This window comes from Nesoenas mayeri (genome assembly GCF_963082525.1).
Source record: "Nesoenas mayeri genome assembly, chromosome: 1".
Lineage (NCBI taxonomy): Eukaryota > Metazoa > Chordata > Aves > Columbiformes > Columbidae > Nesoenas > Nesoenas mayeri.
In genome coordinates, this window is record NC_137541.1 from 8,248,202 (window position 1) to 8,263,435 (window position 15,234).

Sequence of the window (15,234 nt, forward strand, 5' to 3'; positions counted from 1 at the left end):
AAAACAGCTTCTGGTCAGCAATATGCACCAAGCTCTGGCCCAAGAGGAGTGACAGGGAGTTAAATCACTACAAAAGCACCCTCAGTAATGAAGAGTCAGGAGTCATAGGTGATTTTTACAGCTGGAAACCAGTTAGTGAGCTGGGATCTGTGACTTGATTCTGCCTTGCAGGAGCTGGGAGTTCCCACAGCAGCAGCAACCCCCTTCCCTGGGCTGGGGGTGCCCAGAGCCCCCAAATATCTTTCCTCATCACAGGCTCTTGACATCTGCATTTATTCCTGCCATTGCTCCTTGGGCCTTTATCCTCCTGTCAGCATGGCAAAAGCTCTCTTAATTCTCTTCATTCTCTTATCCTCACTTTAGGTTGACAACCAGCCCCCAAACGCTGCAGCCCACCTCCTTCCTTAATCACATTGCCTATAGCTGGATATATGGGGAGCAATGAGGTATTGAAGACAATTCTGCACTTGTATCTATAGCCCGAAGTGAGTAATTTCATCTGTCTTGGTTTCTACAACAGCAAAATAAGCATGATATTACTTAGCTGCCTTTCCAAGTACTTGGTGAAAAAGAAGCGGCGTGTAAAAAGTAAACAGCACTACTGTGTACAGTGTGCAAGTAATTAAATATCTGTGATTGGTATTACAGCTCTTCGAGAGACTGCTCTGTGTCCAGCGATCTGCATCTGACTTGGTAGGAGCAGCCGGTGGGATTTTAAACAGACAGACACATAAACAAGTTTTTCCTGAAGATGTAGGTCCTGGCCTGCCTAATGTTCTTTGACATTGCACAGACATAGCCGGGAAATTAAAACATTTGTTGATGGATTTGGAGATTAAATAAATAATGAACTATCTTCAGAATGTTAAAACGCAGAACTGATTGCCTACCTGATAATAAGCCAGTCCTCCCCCAGCACTTCTTAAAATGTCAGTATTTCTGCAAAACAGGCACTGTATTAGTTCACAGGGCCATTTTTTTTTTAGTATTAATAGATCAGAGCAGTCAGACATCCTCTTGGCATTGGTAAAAATACACCTGGCAGCTCTGTGGCATGTTGCACAACTGACTGTCTGAAAGCCTCTGGAAGTTTATTATTTGTTAATCTCCTTTTTTTGAATGTGTTATGATCATGCAGTCAGAAAAACACAATTAAAACATAGCAAGTGTTCATTGCAATTAAAATGTAGCAACTGCTGAATATTAACCCCACTGAAAACAGAGCAAGGCAAGTGGTTTGTTCAGACTGTGCAGACAAATGTATCCTGGACTTGTATCAGCAGACTTGCAGGAGGATTTACTTGCTGGGAAGAGAAATGCAATCTAAGACATATTGTGGTAGCTTGTTTCAGGGTGCCGAAAGCCTCTAGTTCTGGGATGTCGTAAGTACTACAGCGTCACTTAAAGACAATGAGAAATGGGTTTACTTGTCATCTCTGAAAGTCAAACCCAGTTTGGAGACCAAGAGGGAAAATTTGTATATTTTTTGAACCTATTTTGTAACACCTAATGCTCACAGCACAACCTGAGCAAGTCCAGGCTTCCAGTTGCTGTGTCAGTTTGGATTTGAAGACTGAAATCTCAAGAGGGACTGGATCCTGACCACCACAGCCAGCGTCACACCAAAATTGCTATTCCATCTGCCTCTGCTGATTTCCCATTGCTGCTGATTTCCCAAGAGCAAAGAAAGCAAAGCCTCACTTGTCAGAAATAAGGGGAATTACACTGATTATGCTGATTCCTGGAACTCCTTTTCTTTTCGAGAACCCACTGCCTGTTGCATCGGCAATAAATCTGGACCGTGCCCTCTGTACAGTATTAGATTTGTTTTTATGTATTTTGTTGATGTCGTGGAGACAAGAGTCTAAGGAAAGGATGCCAAAACATTCTTCAAGTTGGTGTCCTACCTGGGGAGGCCCAGTCTCAGCTGGTGGTGCAGAGGAGGACACGAGTCCTCTCCCACGATGTGGGGTACGCTGCTGCAGTACCCCCAAGTCCCTCTCAACAAGGGTGAACCAGCAAATGGCTCCAGAAGCAGAGATGCACTGGGATGCAATTAACTCAAAGAAAAAAGCATAAAAGAAAGGTATATATATATATATATATATATATATGCTTTCACAGTATGAAAAGTTTTCCTTAATTTTATGAAGTTGACTGAAGTTTCTTTTTAGGGCTGTTTGGGTTCTGGTACCATGCAGAGGTCCTACAGCTGATCTACTTTATTCTCAAGATGCAGTAGCAACAGGGACATATTGCAGCAACAAAACTACTAATGGCATGCTCAAGAGCTCATTTGCTTATCTAAATAATAAACAGTGGAAGAAGTCTCTGTCTTTGGGAAGTGATTAAACCATCTGTCTAATAAATATTCTACTAAAATAACCCGTTAGTGTTTAAATTGGAGGATGCTAGCTACTGGAGGAAGTGCTATTAGGATTAACATATGTAAATGTTAGCTATGCTGGCCAGGAATAATACTACCGCTTCTGGCTCCCTGTGGCAATGAGCTATGAGATGCCTTTCCCAAGTCAAACTCCACCCAGCAGCAGCTCTCCTGGTACCTGATCCACCATTTTTGGGTTCTCTCCAAAGAACTGGAAGCTCGTGGGCATTGACAAATAAGGTGACGGGCATTTACTGAGCTTTTGCAGATGTTCACTGGCTTTGTCTGAGAAATGGGCAACAGTTCACGTTCACCCTGCCCTGTGAGTGTCAGGCTGCATTGATACTGATTTGGATGGGGAGGGAGGGACCTTTCCTTGTCCCATTTCCCTAGTGACTCTAGAAAAGAGGGGCAACAGAATAACATGCCAGGAACGTGATATAATGCCATGGTGGATGGTTGAAAATGTGTGCATGTCATGATGGAAAAAGTGGACTTGTGAGTGTGCTCAGTGCTTGCAAAAGAATAAATCTGTTAAAAGACCGTGGATTGCAGGAGTTATCACAGGCATGGCACCCCCTGAGGCACAGTAGGCTGGGACAGATTATTTGTAATTAGAATCTGGTCACATCTAAAAACTAACTCCTTAGTTTTTGAGGATGGTTTTACATGGGTGGAAGGTCAAGAGGGGATTCAGAGTTGAGCCCTCGTGCTTCCCCCTCCCATTTCCCAGGCCTGTGTGAGATAATTGGCCTCAAGTTCAGGCTCCTAAAGCAGGCTGAAGAGAGAGGACAAGACAACCCCACACCACAGGCAGTCCCTGCACAGACTGACCTCCAGGTTCTTGGCACCAGCCAAGACCAAGCGCAGCCCGGGGAAGGCAGCTTGGCTCACTTGGAGCCATCACTGTGGTACCCCTCATGGGCGTTTCAAAGCCATGCCCTGGGACCACTAGAGCAATCAGTGGGACAAGGGGTCCTTCTGCGTAATGGGGTTGTGTTACTGGCTGCAGGCATCTTCCAGGAAAAAACAAATACTTAAACATGCTGTGCTTGCCCAACTCCAAAGAATCCCATAAAATCTATTCCTGAAGTCTGTTGAAACCAGAGCATGATTTGATGCTGGTTCAAAGCTTGCTGAAATTACAAAGAGCCTTCCCTTGGTCTCCCTCTAAGCAATGCACAAAACTTCTACAGCCTTTTAATCTGGCTGCTTCTGTATAACTTGGCTTTGCACATGAAGACTTCCAAAGCACAGGAACAGCAAAATGCCAAGCAAATGGGAGTAGCAGAAAATGCCTTTTCCAAACGCAAACACCAGTCAGTCAGTCCAGCATCCAGAATTAGCCAGACCTGTGAAGCTGATAAATATTGTAATGGGTTCGTCGCTGCAGCAGAATAAATGTCTAGTCTCGGTTGTCTATGGTGGATTAAAAAAACAGATGAGCTGGATACTGGTTGGTTTATAGTATAATTTCAACCTGTGCTCATCTATGGACTGGAATGATTTGCTATTCAAAGTGCTATCCAGTTCTAGTGCCTTTTCTGTGATTATTTAACCCAGTTTAGCCAGTTTCAGAAACACACAGTTCACTAGAGTTGTTTTGTTATGCCTCAAGGTGCAAGCAGTTAGCGTAACTCTACAGAGATGCCGATCGACCAAGCCCCAAACTTCTCTACACCACGTAAAATACACACAAAGTAAAATAAAAGTTTTAGACAATCAGATTCCTCTGACTTTGCAAGACTAAGCAGTCACAAGGCATTGCACAAGTCAAATAGGGATAACTAGTGCTACTGCAGTTTAAAACCCACCGTGTTTGCCCATTTTCCACAGGTTATGTGTCTTGAGGCGTCCTTTTGTCTGGGTAAGTTATAAATTACTCTTGTGCAGGCACAGGGACAGCTTGAGGATGCAGCAGAGCTAAGGCTGAGTGTACTTATGAATATAAAGCTCAAGGAAAGGGAATATAGCAGAGTGACCCTTAATTTACATTCACTTATTCCCCTCTCCTCCATGCGAAAGAGAGTTTGGGTTGTTGTTCAGTCATGGGAGACCCACCACCATCTCAAAAACCTGCATTTCTCCTCCCAGACCTCCCCTGTCCACGGTGTCTCCTCTGTCCAACCACCTGTGGTGAGACCCGAAGTGGTGCAGATCCACAGGGGTTTCCCCTCTACGGCACCAGGCTTTGAGGGTCTGGCCTGATGTTTTGTAACCCTACCTGATAAACGGCTCTGGAAATGCACCATGGCTTCAGCATGAGCTGCAGGACCCTCAGGTTTCCAAAGCGGCAAGTCCTCAGAGCCCGGGATGTCAGGCTCCACACCAGGCTGTCCCAGCTGTAGAGCAGATCCTCAAAGCCAAAGAGCACGGCAGCCATGCCAGCTCCCCGTGTGAATCACCCCGGAATCCCTCCTCGGAAAAGATCAGCTAATCCCAAGGCGCCTTATGAACTGCAAGGTTAAAAAGTCACTGCAATTTCCATCAAAGGAGGAGAAGGAAAAGAAACTAAAAAAAAAAAAAACCCAAAACACAAAACCAAACAAAATGCCAAACCACCAAACCAAACTCGACAACAAAAACCAGCAGCCAAAATAAACTCTTTGGGGATGTGCCCTTCTCCCTTCGCATACGCCCTTCAGGATGTGGTTTCTCCCTCTGTATCTTCTCAAAGCGAGTTCTGCTGCTCCCAGGAATGAGCAGGGAAGAGGTAAAAATATGTCTCCTGCCTTAGGAAGGCAATTGTATGTCCCTTGCAAAGGGCTTCTTGGTTACACTACATCACTTTCCAGCTCTCTGCTGCAGCACCAAGAAACAAACTCGGATCCAAAGTCATCACTTTGCAAGCTCAGTCCTGGGATTCCATCCAGAGGGAGGAAAAAAGCTGCTGCTCTCCCTCTGCCAACATTGCCAAGACATTCCAGTATTGAGCTTAACTCTTTCAAACACTCACATAGAACAGCTGAGAAGACAGCTTTGCCACATGCAACATTTCATCCTTTGGTTTCGTGTGTTGACTAGCCACTGCACAGTTACACTCCAGACTTTTTTCCACCCAGCTGTCTGTTCTGGAGCCTTTATGTGTTTTGGACTCAGAAGGGTACTTAGTCTTCATATGAAACTTATGCAACAGTCTGCAGAGCACCTTATTTACCCGAGGAGTGATATCTTGGAAAGCTGCATGGATTAAACAACACACATTTAAAATCAGTCTGATTCAGCTGGTGTGGATGTATTTTTAACCCTTGTTGAGCTTGCATTCATAAGGGTGGGTCTCATCTGAGCAAGCCCAGGAGAACGCAATACTATTCTCTCCAAGATGAATAAGATTCCAAAACACCCTTTTTAGTCTATGGATGCAAAGATCCGCTTCTGTCATCCCTTCCTAAAATAGGTGTTGACAAGAAATAAGTTCCCTGTCCACTTCCCCCCAGGAGCAGCTTGTCTGGGTGGAGACTTCAATGCTGTCAGCACCTATGATGAGGTGGGCTGAGAGAGCTGGTCCAGTGAGGGCAAAAATACATTATCAACACAAGGATTTTGCAGTTCAGTTAAATCACCACAAAATCATGCAGTTACATTGCAGAAGCTTGTCCAGCTGAATTGCACAATGGGCTAAATTTTAATAACCAAGCGGAGAAACTGAGGTGGAAATATTTTTACCAAAGGCACAGTGCAAACCAGACTGTTGGAGACAGCTGCCCATAGTGCTATTTTTCACCCATTTCACTATCCCGTCAGAGGAATGTGAACAAAAAGGACTCGGAGGGAGCAGATGGGAGTCAGCTGGGGAATGCCTACATGGAGGCATTTCCGAGAATGCACTTTTTAGAGGGGTAGACAGGACACCACCCCTTTGAGCTGAAATCATGAGGGACCCACACGGACTGAGCCCTGAAGCCGCTGCTTTAGCAGAGCTGAGAAGCCATAATCTCCCCAAAGCCTCAATGTCTTCTCTGATTCAACTCCCTGGATGGGGAAGGAGCAGGAATATTCATCTCTGGTTGATTTTCTGTATGTCTATCCCACTCTAACCCCATGCATAATTTGATCTTTGAGGACTGGAGGGCACAAAGCGAGCAATGCATGAGGATGCTCATCAGCTCATTGACAGGGCAGGTGGATGGCCAGGAAAATACAGCTGCAAAATTCATGTTCTCAGCCTAATTGCTTCTTCAGGACTTCATTTTTAGAGTGGCATCATAAAATATGGTAATAAAATCGTAATAATACTTCCTTCAAACTTGTTAGAAGCTATTTACTCTGCAAAGCGTAGTTTTCTTTCCTCTTCTCTCTGTCCCTGCCTATCTGTTTTCTTGGTGTCCAGCATGTGCTGGTAGTTTCCCTGTACTCATAATCACTCAGTTTTATCTTTGCCTGCCTGTAAACTAGGTAACACTGTCTCCGTTAATGGCGATGTAGAGAAGGGACCAGGAATGTCTCTATTATAAAGCCCCATTTGGAAGAATTTTTTTTATATTTATAACTTGACTAGACAATATTTGCTCCAGGCTATAGTCTGGCGCATAAGATCTCTGCCTGGGAGCACAAGAGAGGAAAAGAAAGAAATGTGTTTGATAAAAGAAAACAAGGAGTGGGGAAAGAAACCATAGCAAGTGATTGCTCTGGGATGTGACCTAACCCCTTTGGTATTCTGCAAGGGGGAGATGAGGGGAAATGGAGGATATGCTGCAGTTTTAAAATTAGCTACTCCACATGTGCAACTAGTCTTTCCATATGCTCGAAAGGAGACTGTTGGCCCCCCGTCCCTACTCAGTAATTACTCAACAGATGAAGGCAGCTCTGAAGGAGCCTTTTCACTCGGCTGATGACATAATCAGACTTTCTGAAAACAGTTTCCCTACGTATTTATTTAACTGATAGACTGGAGCAGTCTCCTTAGGAGTCACTTGAGTCTACAGGAGGCCCAGCGAGCATTTCAGTGTGTAGATTTACCTTCATGATTAGAGCAGATTGTTTAGTTTCCTGTGGAGGTTTTCCTGCTGATTAGACACATACTATTTTTTTTTGAGGGGGTAAAATCTGCCTGAATACAGATTAACCATCTCACCTCACAGCTTCCGAGTGAATTGCAACCGTGGAAGTTTCTCAGGCAAAGACAGACTGTCCCCTCCAGACCCAAGGGATACACCACCACAAGTGCTCTTTTCCAGGGAGATAACACAAAAGGTGCTGTCACTTATCTGAAAAGGCCAGAAGAGGTCATTGCTACTGAGAATGGTAGAAGAGAGAAGAAAAAATTACCAAGAATAAGCAACTTGGCTCTTCTGCTGATATACACTATGAGTTTCACCCTCACTAAGGTCAATTAGGAAAAAAAAAAGCCCTTTACACTCTATGTAGATCTATAGCCATTTGCAGTTCCTTCCAACATATAATTATGCACTGATTATTTCCCACTGTTTCTGAGAAAATGTGGGGCAAAACATTTACTATGAAACCTCCCACGTTTCACTGACAGTCTAAAGGCTGTTACTAGGCTATAAAAATAGCTCATTGCTTCCCACGGGAAAAAAAAAAAAAAAAGAAAAGAAAAAAGAAAAAAAGAAAAAAAAAAACACAAAACACCAAAACCCTTTAGGCTGCTGTGTTGTTTCATGGGTCTGTCACCAAGGCTTGAAGCCTGAGGGTGGACTTCCCAACCCAGCCCCAGCAGGCAGCTCCTCCTCACTGCAAACCCTGCAAATCACTGCTGTGCACTGGTGTAGGTAGACGCTGCCGGCACTGGGAGCTCGAGAGACGGGTCCGTGTTTTGCCTTTAGGATGGTTGTATATTCTGTCATTGGAAAGAGGAGTTCAGCATCTCTTTCCAGCATGCTCTCGAGTAAATCTCTACCCACAGCTTTCCGATGGGTGTGGATGAATTTGGGTGTGTTGAAAGGCAGACATGCCGGGTGGAGTGCAGCCTCCTTTGAGCTTGCTGTAGACATAAGAGAAGCATTTTGCTTCTACTCAACATATGGCCCCAGCAGTCCCTGCAGCTCCAGCCCACTGTGGTCTTTTAGGTCTTATTTCAAATCCATTACCCTTTTTGATCTTTATTTCTCTATAATGTTAAGAGGATTAATGTTCTTAGATCTTCATTTCTAAAGTTCCCTTTCATGTTGCAGCTTCACGCTTTCTGGTGCTGGAGATGTTTTTCTGAGATGTTTAACTAGTTGCATTTTCCTCCTTGTTCCTTAATGGAACATCATTTTCTTGTCTGATACAATGGGAACAGTTAGAGATGGCCCACTGCCAAGTGATAAAAACAGAGAAAGAACCAACCTACCTTCCTTCAAATGTGCCTACACAGAGCCAGGGCCCTCAGGGGGGACTTACAGAAGTGTCCTCCCATCCCTTTGACTGCTCTGGACCACAAACTCTGCAAAGATTTCCAAACGGACACTGCGCATCATATGCACTTGAGAACCTGAGGCTCTGAGTGCCCTATTTCCACCCCAGCCAAGGTGGTCTCATCCCTCATGACAACCCATTTGGGTTTCTCCACCTTTCCTCTGACAAGCGGCCTTGCTGCCACCCAAGGAGGGACCACATGTCCAGCAGGAGCTTCCCAGAGTGCAAGGAATGGATACTATTGGCTTTATTTCTTGTACCTATGCCAGGTTTTATACTCTGTATAAGGAAATGTTTAAGGGAAGGGTTTTAAAAGGAGCTGGGAATGGCATATGACTTGCAGGAGCAGATCTGCAGACTTTGAGAGATATAGTATAAATATATATACGTCCTATGCAAAGGAAACTCACCAGAATTTAAAAATAAAGTTAAAATAAAGTATGGATATCCATACTGGGTCTGCTCAGAACTTTGATCAACTAAGGGTCTGCTGACCCTGTAATCATTTTGTATTGCTATAAGTTCATGGCCTCCGTCTGGTTGGACCACAAGACCTGGATTGGTGATCACACCTGAACCTTCACAGCCTTCAGAGGAGATACCAACACACCAAAGTCACCTCTCCAGAGCTGTAGCTCAAGAAGCTGTACTTGGGTGCATCGTCCCAAAGATCTGCTGCCCCAAGCAAATATGATGGCTCTGCCTGAACCACTTCAGTTACCTTCCAACTCCCACTCATGACATGCTACCAAAACCACAGATAACCACCAAAACCCCCTGGTCTGCCACCACTGGCAGCCCTACAACCCTCCTGCAGAGAAAATGCAAGAAATCAAAGACTTCTCTGCTGTTTTAGGACAAACATGAGTTAGAAATCTTGGCCAGCTTCCTCAAGATGTTCTCACGAGTCCATATGGCCTAAAATATTCCATAATGAAATGAACTGTTGCTTCACAGTAATAACGGAATGAAAATTTACTATTCCAGTCATCCACCTTGATCATAACATTTCTAAAGCTATTTGAAAATGTAAAGTGCTCTGATAGTGCTGAGTATTATCGTTATGCAAACAGCAGCTCCTTCTGTGTAAGGCTAAACATGTCCTCACTTTAGAGAGGCTTTTACTGACTAACGCAGGAGACTATGCCATATCCTCAAATCATACCCATCCATTTCCTAAAGTAAGCTGTGTTAGTGATTTAACAAGGTTTAAAAGTAGGTGAATCCTATAAAGCTGGGCTCGTACTTGTCCGTAATATTCCACCAGCTAAAGTGATTCCACTTCTACTATGCAGAAACGTGAAAGAGATTGTGCAGAGATTTGCTATTCAATCCTCTTTCTCCAGGAACGCTGTGGTGGATGAGTCTGCAGGAGGAGATGTAGGTCAGGACAACGTATTAAGTAAATAGTGCAGAACAGCCGCAGAAAGTGAATGGCGAGATCTTAAATACGATTATTCACTTTGGAAACCCAAGCTTATGATTAACTCTAATCCTGCTGGGGACTGTAACGTTCTGTGACCAGGGTGCCTCATCAAAGCAGCACGCGCTTGTATGTACCTATTGCCACAAGGTTTATCATTACCCTGTTCTCTCATATTAGGTGTAGAAATGCTCAGGAGAATTATTTTTGGTCAGGAGAAAACACAGAAAGAAAAATCACAGCCTGCTTAGGAGGCAGGTGTGAACAGAGGGCAATGTAAAACTCATCTACCATTTGAACTGTTTTGCTTCCATGTTATTTGCCTGTGTCAAAATAGCCTCCAGCAAGTTTCAGGGGTGAAGCAATATGAACCTGAGATGAAGTTATGTTTATATCCATCAGGTAGGCACTGAATTTCAGACTGGAGACCGAACTCACTTGACTGTTCAAAGAAGAAGTTGTGCACTTGTTCGGTTACAATTTTCCTGTTTCAAAGATTTTCTTAGTCCTTTAATGAGTGGAGCAATATTTCCCTTTATGAGAGGTTCCCCAGTACTCATACTCATGTGGCCACATAATTTTGAATTATACATTTAGCTTGTTCTTCTCACCCCTTATCTGAAGCTGATGGCCAAGTTGTCAGAAATCAATGGCCTTGGCTGTGAGCTGTGGTTTGGAGGACGCATTGCTCGCCATTGCAGGTGTCTCTAAATGGGCACAGTTTGCTTGGGAGAGAGGACAAATCTGGTGGCTCGTAAAAAGTCAGTCTGCAGTTTTGCCCTATGGCAAGATGGATAATTCAATGAAGGGCAGCCTTGCTGTCTGTGCAAAACAATCCTACAGACAGCACAAATGGCCCATTTCAGCAGAATATTTCTTACAACTTATCCTGCAGATATATTTAAGTAGTCTGTCTGATTCAGGTCCAGTGGTAACACTCACTGCATTCAATGACTAATACAAAGTCCTTTCTGTTCATAGACAAGAGCTGAGCATTTCATTAGAAAGCAGGAGGGCAAAGGGAACATATTTTAGAAAATCAGTGGTCCAGATTTCTCACGTTTGATCTTGCTTATGGGTTGGAAAGCCTGTTCATGCCTAAGTTAAAGCCCATGCATTTAATTTATTCTGAAGCTCCTTGTGATCATCACGAATAAATACTTGCCTTGCTGGTGAGGATGCAATTATCACTGAACAGAGAGAAAAGATATAATATAAACAGGTCAAATATGACCTTCAGAGTAGAAATGTAGAGAGATCTGGTCCCATTCCAGAAAAGTCATCATTTTCCTGAGCAACACTAGATGAGCCACATAACTTTATGGGTCTTCATTTCCTCCGTAGATTAATTCACTGACATTTGTCAGGTTCTATGAAATCTCAAGGGAGCTCTTCTACATTAAAAAGTAAATATGTGTTCAGCCTGCTAGAAAGCCAAGTGGTCATATTCCATGAGAGTTATACAGCAAAAAGCAGAAATACTTAAGACATCTCGGATCGATAACGTACCCTCTGTTTTGAAAGCTCCTACACTGGTTATCAAAATGGGCATAACTATGTGTGAATAAATGTTCCCTGAAGTGAAGACTAGTTATGGATGTATATTTTCCCTGTGGGAATAGCACTGTGTACATCCAGGCAATGCTAAATGCACGTGGGCAGGGTTCCATGGAGGAAGGTGATGGCTCTGGTGGATCTGGGGTAGAGAGGTCCATGCTGAGTTGTTAGCACTGCAAAATGTAGTGCATGCACACACTTGCACACTCATTTATGGCATCTGCACTGGGATTGACTCATGTGGGATAGTTTGGTTGCTTCTGTTGCCAAAGCAAAATTAATCTGCGGATGGGAAACTCGGGAGTCAATGTAGGGGGATTACTGTGCTGCAGTAGATCTTCATGCTGAGAACATCTCCCCAGCTGGGACCAGTTAGACCTTCTCAGTAGAGCATAAGAGTTGACCTCTACCCCGTTTGCTCTCAAAACACAGACCCCTGTGGCTCGTGCTAATGGAAAATCTCCATTTGCATTGTAGGACAGCACTGGATCCGTGCCATCTACAGTGATAATGCATGCAGAGTTGACAGAAGATGATAACTTGCACTTCTGTTGCTGCTCAGCTTAAAACCCTGTGCAAACATCAGCTTCTATTGCCTCATGGTGCTTGGGGAGATTTGTATTTTTGAGCTGCTATCAGAGCTGCAGATAAACTGGGAAAAGAGGACTGAAGCATTAGGATATTATGATATTTAGTATTAGTGAAAAATTCTTCACAGGACGGGTTGTCGGGCATTGGAACAGGCTGCCCAGGGAAGTGGTGGAGTCACCATCCCTGGAGGTGTTTAGAAGATGTGTAGATGAGGTTCTTGGGGACACAGTTTAGTGACAGTGTTATGTCAACAGCTGGACTCGATGACCTTCAGTGTTTCTTTCAGCCAAAATTATTGTATGGTGTTAAGGTTCTATGAAGCACCTGTGTGGGAAAGCCAGTCGCAGAGGCTGGCAGTCCTGGCTTTCCCTTTTTCTGCCTGTAGCTTTCTATAGCTACGATTAAACCCACAGACCCACCAGCACATCCAGACAGGGTGCAGAGTTTCAGGAGGTATAAATAGTAGCCCAGACTCCACCAGCAGAGGTGCCATGCAGTTAATCAAACTCCCCCACGCTCTGCTTTCCAACCTCATGACTTGCAATGTGGAAGCCAAACTCACTGTTTGCTCATACCTCCTGAAAAGAGGAGAAAATGGATCGAAAGCTGCCAGATCGAAGCAGCAAGTCAGTCACTTCATTGTCTCTATGGAGAGCAGACTGAAACTGCTCAGAAGTTAAAACAAAGAGGATTTACTCTCTTGATTTAGAAATTTATGACTCATTCCCACTTTGGCTGTTAGAAGTGGCTGTCATTTCCCCTGCCCCCAAAACATCCATGCCATAAAAAATAGAATCCATAAGCTCTTTGCTGTCGTTATCTTGATGCACAAAGAATTCAAATGTTCACTGTTGCTATCTGGAGCTTGACTTCCTGTTATTAAGAAGGACATCCTAGTATTTAACAACACAAGATTTTTATATTTTTCCCCTTCTTCAAGCCAGGCAGAATGTCTAATGGTTCTGGGGTTTGTTTCCTGCTTGTAATTAAGTAGGTCACAGCTGCAAAGCAAGAGAACAAGAAAATATTCAGATCACACAAAGCCAAGAATGATTAAATCATTTGCAGCTGAAGGATATGGCAGATTTTCTTTTTTAAAAGAGAAGTCTCAAGTCTAAGGAAAACAAGTATAGGAACTTTTAAGAAAAGGATGGATTTGGAAGTTCTGCCCAAGCGCCACAGTAGCTCGGAAAAAAACAGTGATCAAAACCCAGCTGATGTTGTTCACAAGTTGCATAGCTTTATGTGGTTGAAATAAACTCACTTCTTCGTTGCTCAAGGGCATATATTCTATCCATGCAATTCTCTCTGAACTACATGCAAGACTGGCCTCATTTCTACTGGCAGTTCCCACCAGTCGCTCTGTGCCAGCCTGAAATGCCACGCTATACCCTCTCCTGTAGGTCCTACACAGCATGTACCCCATGAGACCCCAAATGCAGCTCAGTCACAGCAGGATCTCTACCCAGACAAGAAACTCCCATGGGGATGAAGGTCTTTTGATCTGCACTCATGGCTCTTGGTGTTATGTTGCCCTGGTTTGGCTCCCACTCCATCTCTGTTTAGGATGGTGAGCTGTTCTTGGTCCCTGCATGACTTCCTTCACCCCCCAGACAATGCATAGTCCGTTGCCCTTAATGAGCCAGGCACACATGGGTTGAAGAACAACCTCTGAAGGCCCTGGCAATAGGGGTAGGAAAGCGGGTTAGGTCTCGTCATGGACAGGCATCCTTTGACAAAGCCATGCCACAACCTTACAAAGCCAGGAAAATCTTCCCTCGTAGAGTCAAGGTGTCAGTCTGTGCAAACCAGGCACTTCAAGATAAAGCTGGTCCTGAGTGACCTCATTTGGGTTATTGCAGGATTCAGGAGGAGCATACCTGACTGCAAAGTTCCATCACGGTGCTTTTGCCTAGATTTTGGTATAAACACTCCTCCAAACCATTGCTCAGCCAAAAAGAGGGGGCAGAGAGCAACGACTCCATCACCCTCGCTTTCCCCAGGTACAGTGCCTAGGACCACTCTTCTCCATCATGAAAAAGAGATGAAACAGGGTGCTCAGCTATGAGAACGGCCCCGTTAAGTGGTGGCCTTGGTCTAAAGAGCAATGGAGATGTGTCCCAAATGCATCGTAGCTGTAACAATAGGGCTCTTATTCTGTGCAGGGAGAAAAACAGTCTTTGGGAAGATTTATGTCTGAAGACCAGCAAAATCAACTCTGTACAGGGCAGTGGTCCAGTCAGACAAGAATCCCTGCCTTGGCAGGGAACACCCTCTGTGAATTTGTTTGGTTTAAAATTGGGTGTTTGGTTTTGTCAGAAGAGTGATTAAGATATGGGCAGAATAGCAAGAAAAAAAAAAAAAGCATATTGCTGCTTCTATAAAAATCTGATCAGGAGAGACATAAATCTCAGCCGTTATAAATTGGTGATGACCTCATGTTTACTCAAGCTCTGATTGGGAAACTGTCATGGGAAAGAAAAGCCCACGTAGGTGGTATTCTGGGCCCTGTCCCCATCTGACCGGACGTGGTCAGTTCATTCCGGGATAAGAGAACATGGACCTTTTCATACTGGTATTTCTTGGCTTCACAAGCTAGGAACTGGGAGGAAGAGATGGTCATTGCCTCCCTGATAGGCAATCGTTATGAAATGCAAACAGCAGAGGGTTTCTTGGAGGCCAGTGCCCAGGGAATTTGAGGCCAGTCCTACAGTCTCTCCTTGTAAAGCTCTGACCTTATGGGAGAGGAGCTGCATGCAGGAGCATGGTGGTAAATATCCCGGGCTGCAGAAGATGCCTGATCCATTCTCAAGTGATCCAGAGTACCTGGATTTTTGGGTTTCCACCTAAAATTTTTCTAAAAGGTCTTGACTTTCAGAAGCGTTTTGCTCCCTTCCCTCCAAAGCAGAGTTCTTCC

The 15,234-nt window shown here is 44.2% G+C and overlaps 1 protein-coding gene across 3 annotated transcripts in view; it reads right to left on the bottom strand.

Moving 5' to 3' along the window:
* FRMD4A (FERM domain containing 4A) overlaps positions 1-15,234 on the bottom strand; it is a gene marked incomplete at both ends in the record, with an annotated part of 384,638 nt that overhangs the window by 184,004 nt on the left and 185,400 nt on the right. The window contains one exon of one of the 3 annotated variants that reach the window (XM_080354259.1): positions 4,611-5,073. The exons of the other annotated variants lie outside the window; for them this stretch is intronic. Coding sequence (XP_080210385.1) covers positions 4,611-4,769 — 159 coding nt within the window. Of the gene's footprint in view, positions 1-4,610; positions 5,074-15,234 lie in introns of those variants that run through there. 3 annotated transcript variants of the gene reach the window in all.